A 5,738-nucleotide genomic window follows, 5' to 3' on the forward strand; every position below is an offset into this window, starting at 1 on the left:
AGCAGGTGTTTTGAATCCTCGTGGTCCCAACAGCGGAAGGGTACCAGGCACGGGTAAGCCTTTTACGAGATCACCGAGTGTTCAACACTCGGCTGGAAGAATAAAAGGGAGGCAATTCAAGCACTCCCAGTCGTGCAAATAGGCAACAATAAGCCGTCACGTAGAACCTCCCGATAATAATCGGCCAATACACAAAGTCTCTTGGCCTTGCCGGATGAACCCTCGCTACAGAGCTTCGAGTTCACCGACAGGCATAACACACTCAAACAAGCTTGACCTGACGCTTACCTTGAAGCCGGACGTCGCTCTGTGTGCTTGAGTGGAAATTCTGTTCTGTATTTAAGCTTACCCTTTCGGGTCTATTCCTAATAAGAAGTCCTAATCAAGTATACAAATATCAAGTGAACAATGATCCGTTATGGATCTTCTTGCATGCCAAGCGTCGTCTGCACCGTCGCATGAGCATCTTTAACGGTCCGCGCCCTGTCCCAGACGGTGAACGTGTCTTCCAAAGGTCGCTGAGTATTCCGCGAACTCATCCCAACCGCCACTGAGGGTTCGTACCGTAGATGGTCCGCTGAATGCGAATCCGGCCAGTCCATTATTAATTATAAGGACAGACTGGATTCAGTGACATAGGGCCGTATCCGATACTTGTTGAAAACTCGGAGGTGACGCCGTCGAGTCCCTTGCACCTTGGCGTATCCGTACATCACCTGACCGAGGGTTCGTTGCTTGAACAATCGAGGACCTTCCAGGCCTTCTGCTGTGGAGCATAGCCAACAAAAACCCCGCGTACAGATCGATAGTCCAGCTTCTGTCTCTTGTTCGAACGGGCTCCACCAGCAATGCTTCTCACACTTGAAGTCGGCAGCTTCGTTGGCAGGTACACCTAAGCTAGAGACACGAATACACGAAGGTGAGAAACGTCCGGCGGAAACCCATACCAATCATTAAATGGAGTTCGCTGAGTAAGGGTGTTCATCGTCCGATTCTGCAGATACGCCACTGCCAAGAGAGCTTCCCCCCACAACTGCTTCGGCGAACTGCTGTCGATAAGCATTATGCGAATCTTATTAAATAGGACGCGAAAGCGAACCTCCGCCATATCGTTCTGCTTCGGCGTGTGTGTGGTCGTGGTGTGTCGAGCAATCCCATTTGCTTCTTAGTACGCCTTGAATTCATCCGAAATGCAAACTTCTTCAACGGTCGATTGTGGTGACTTTCTACCGCTGCCTTGTGCCGCACAACACAATCACCGAACTAACTTCGCTTATCCAGTAGGTAGACATGACAGTAGCGATAATGTACATCGACGAAAAGAAGAACGTAGCACTGCCCGTACAAGGATGGTATATCCACTGGCCCGCAAATATCGCTGTGGATGGCATCATTACACCCCACCACTCCGCGTCTCGGTGCCGAGGGGATAGTACTTCGTTTCTTTGTGCCCAGCTGACACGCATCACAGAGGCTATTGTCCCCAGCATTAGAGTGTACCACTTTCAGTCCAGTTACCATTTTCTTGGCCTCCATTTGGCAAGGGTGGATTTTGCGGCATGGCCAAAACGGTGATGAAGAAGATCAGCTGTTAGTTAAGGGAAAACATAGAGAACAAATTGCGCCTTGTTCAATGATTTGAGCACACACACACCATTCTGACTCTCGCTGATCAGACACATCCCGTCGCGCTGAAGCACCACCTTTCCTGGAAACATGTGGGAGTAAAATTCCACTCCTTTCTGAGCCAATTGCGTCACAGAGATGAGGTTCTTACGAAGTCCTCGTAGGAATAGCACATCCAAGAGAACCAGCTCATGCAGCTTGTTCTCCGCATCCCGGACGTGAGCCTTCACAGTTCCAACACCTTCCACTGGCTCCGTTGCATTGTTCGCCACCGTCACAGATCCTCCGCAAACCGTCACCGAGTCAAACATGTCACAAACATGGCAGATGTGCTGCGAACACTCGTTGTCCCCAATCCTCATGTCATCATAACTAGCGGTTCCACGCGTCATCGCTGCAGCTTCGGCTGCTTCCGCTGTAGTTGGTAGGCCACATTGGCCATCGGCTTCCACATCCAGTGCTTGGTACCAGAAGGCGCTCAATAACGTAATTTGCCAGTTGAGTGCCTGATTTTGGGCATCTTCAAAAGGTGCATCTAGCGAAAAAGGCACCAATTGCTGTTTGAATTGGGTCTTTGGAAAGCAAAAAGGGAAAACCAACGCATCTAATACTTATTTTTGCGTTCTTTACAAACGAACGTGTGAGGTGCAATGGCTAGTCAAAAGTGAGGATGGAATTTGAGGCTATCAGTTTTGTGCACGGTTCTGGCTATCGACTAAAGCTTACCCTGAAGCAGCATCTCCTTGGTTATAAGACGCCCTACAAAGTCCACGGTGCGTCGTGAGCGTTTGCCTTTAGTGCGAGGTGCTGGTGGCAGCTGTAATATACTGCTACGTATATCTTCTTGAATTTCACGCTTTCGCTTGAGCCATGCCGCCCTTCCAATGTCTCCGCGTGCTCCACCGCTCGCAAACAGTCGTAAACGAGCCTGCATACTAGGCAAGGATGGTGGATAGATTCCCGTGGTTCTGAAGCCATCTACAGCGTTTTCAGGGCTTGTCATCACCGCGTTACGATACGCATGGCACGCTATCTCGATGGCATCCGATTTTGCAATAGTACAGTCCGAACTGTGCAGCATTTTGGCTTGTAAAGTAGATTTCACCATGGTCTTGAAAGGCTTGAAAACAGCCACGTCAAGAGGCTGATAGAGGTGAGTGGCATTTGGAGGGAGGCCGACGAGCAAAATTCCTCTGTGTGACCAAACGGAAACTTCACCTGAAATAAATTAACCCGTCAAAATTTTATAGAACAAAATCCTTGTTAATAATTAAAATAATATCAATAAAATATAAAAGCACTTACCAATTTCGACATGAGTCGAACTGTTGTCCAGGACCAGCACCACGGGACGCTTCACGTTGTTGCTTGTCAAATACGAGTCAAACGTCTTCATCCAGAGCTTAAATATACCGGTATTACTGAAACCTTTGGGTGCACCAGTCACAGTTGTGTTGTCAATGGATATGGCAGCCAATTCCTCTCGATAAATCCTCTGCCCCGGCAAAATAAGCAAGGGAGGTACTGCGTCGCCTGCCGCATTCACAGCAGCTACCACGGTCATGTGAAAATTTGCCTTAGACTCTTGTGTCCACACATTGGACGACCCTTTCAACGCCACAACCTTCCGCGTAGATGCCTTCGGCATAAACGCCGTTTCGTCCATGTTGAAAACGCGACTCTTATCCAGCTTATGCTCGATAACAAGCCGCGCCATAGTGAAGAAGAGGCCACGCACAGCCCCTGCCTCAACGTTATTGCGGACGCGGGCGATCTGCTGAGCGACCCGGGGTGTCAGCTGTGGGTGCCTCCCTAAGAAACGTCGGTACCAGCCCGCCGTGAGCGGCGTCGCTGGTTCTGTCGAGCGAGTTGGCATGGGCAGCGTTGCAATGTAAACTTCGTTAGCCTTGGCCAATATGGCAGACGGCCCAACAGGTAAGCCAACTCGCTGCATAACACACACCCATTCCACCAGGTCATCTTCTAGCTCCATAGGCAACGTCGGCTTGGTCCCACGACGACTACCCGTCAGATCCTTTCCTTCTCTCTGCTCTTTCGCCTTCTTGATCAACGTTCTCAACGGGATGTTGGTCATGCGTGACACAACAGCATATTTCTCCCCTTTAGTAACTCTTTTGAGAGCTATGAGGAGGTCTTCAAGCGTGTAGGTTCCCCCTCGGTGCAGCGTTGTAGACTCCACGTTTTCGTCGTCTGCTCCCATGACTTCGTGGCTTGTGAATGAATGGGCTGCGGTTGGTCAGAATCGAATACCCTTTTAAAATGATGAGTCGGAATAATGTGGATTATATTCAGTTGGTTGTGGAAAAGCGTGCACTGATGTGACTTAAATGAGATCAACCAATCCAAATGCACATTTTTGATTTTAAGCAAAAAAACTGGCAGAAATTCTGCATCGTGCACGCAATTGGCATCACGCACTCAACTGGCAAATTACGTTAGAAATCTAACAGAGAGAAGGCCAGCTCCCTCGTCTTCTTCCGAGGCCGTTGATGCCGTCTCGACCGAGGATTCGGCTTTCTCCGCCTCCATCAGCTCCGAGGTAGTGTCTGAGTCCCTGTCTCCGTTCCAGTCTTCTGAGAGCGTCTCCGAAGCACTGCCTTCAGCCACCACTGCGAGTCCCCACACCTCAGCAACCGCAGCAGATGACACATGCTGTTCTTCTTCTTGCTCGGACTTGTCGCAAACCGCATTGTTAGCAGATCTTTCTCCCTTTTGCGTAGCCCAGTGGGGCTTCCGCATAGGACAGTCGTTCCGATAGTGTCCTTGTTGGTGGCAGTAAAAACACTCACGCTCCGTCAGTGGAGCACATTGGTGTTTCTTTTTATTATCACCACGATGTCCTTTTTCTCAGTTAGTCTTGGTTACACGGCGAACGTTTTTTGGACTCGGGCCCCCGCTGAGTGACCGCGTTAGCCTCCGGCAAAGTAGGTTTCGTCTCTACTGGAGTTAATTGTGCGTTTCTACGTGCCGCTTCGGCCATGACGTTCGTTTCCATTGAAATCCACGCAATCAGAGTCTCCTGAATGTAGTAGTGGCTCTTGAAAGAGTCCCCCGACCTTGGCAAGCTGCTTAGCAGCTGGTCCACCTTCTCCGTGTCATCTACTGGCTTTCCTTGGTTGGAAAGACGACCAGCCAAAGTCTTTAGCCCGTTGATGTGTGTCAGCATGTCAGCTCCGTCCTGGTACTTCAGGGCTACAAACTGTTCACGAAGCGCACACAAGCATCCCCAGCTGCGCGGTTCATACGTCTTCTCTAGGTGCTCGAAGATCTCGTATGCGTAGCGCTTGTTGTTCACAGCCACCACCATTTCATCTGACAGCGTAGTCATAAAAAAAACAGTAGCTTCGTTCTCGCGATTCCAGAATACATCTTGGTCGCGAGGGTGAGCATCCCAGAGCGGTGGCAACTCCGCTCAAGTCACGATTTCCCAAAGTCTCTTTGCTTGGAGTAGGGTCTTCACGCGAGCCTTCCATGGAGCATAATTGTTCCCATTCAAGTTCATTTCCGAGGTCCACTTCATGATTACTGCACAGAGTCGCGTCGAGGGTCTTGGGCTCAAAACCTGTTGTTCTTAGCAGTTCACTTCAGTGATAAGCCGTACGAGGGAAGCAGGCGGTGCTCCCAGGAAGTTGTGCCTCATGTCCATTCAGCAAAAATAAAAGTGAGAAGAGCTTTGGTGGCAGCTTTGCTGCTCTCTAACAAGCTCAGCCTATCAAACTGCCTTAGTCTAACATTTACGCAAGCACTGCTACACAGATGCTTGTTGTCAAGCACGATCGCAAGCGTTAACCTGCAGCATTGACGTTGTAACGGGGTACGTAGCACTAAGTGTACCCTGGTTACATGAAGTGTGACACTTCACACTTCAGGAGTATGACATGTCATACTCCGGAATATTTGGTACAAGGTACCAAGGTCATTCAAAACCAACCATTGGTTAAATGACATTGCATTTCTATAGGTAACTGATAGTTTGTATTAACCACAAACTTAACCTACCTATAAATATACTCAGTTTACAATCTACCTTATTTAGGTCACTTCGCTCTCTTAATAAAGAGGGGACCTGTGAACTGCCGTTCACTGAGAGT

General features: G+C 49.3%; 1 protein-coding gene across 1 annotated transcript; it reads right to left on the reverse strand.

Moving 5' to 3' along the window:
- Positions 1–4,556: 4,556 nt before the first annotated feature.
- Positions 4,557–5,149, reverse strand: PITG_21870 (uncharacterized protein; the record flags this gene model as incomplete). Its single annotated transcript, XM_002894707.1, has 3 exons — positions 4,557–4,561; positions 4,612–4,996; positions 5,069–5,149. The coding sequence occupies 3 exons, from the start codon at positions 5,147–5,149 to the stop codon at positions 4,557–4,559; spliced, it is 471 nt and encodes a 156-aa protein (XP_002894753.1).
- Between the last annotated feature and the right edge of the window lie 589 nt (positions 5,150–5,738).

Source organism: Phytophthora infestans, genomic scaffold, assembly GCF_000142945.1.
Source record: "Phytophthora infestans T30-4 supercont1.619 genomic scaffold, whole genome shotgun sequence".
NCBI lineage: Eukaryota > Oomycota > Peronosporomycetes > Peronosporales > Peronosporaceae > Phytophthora > Phytophthora infestans.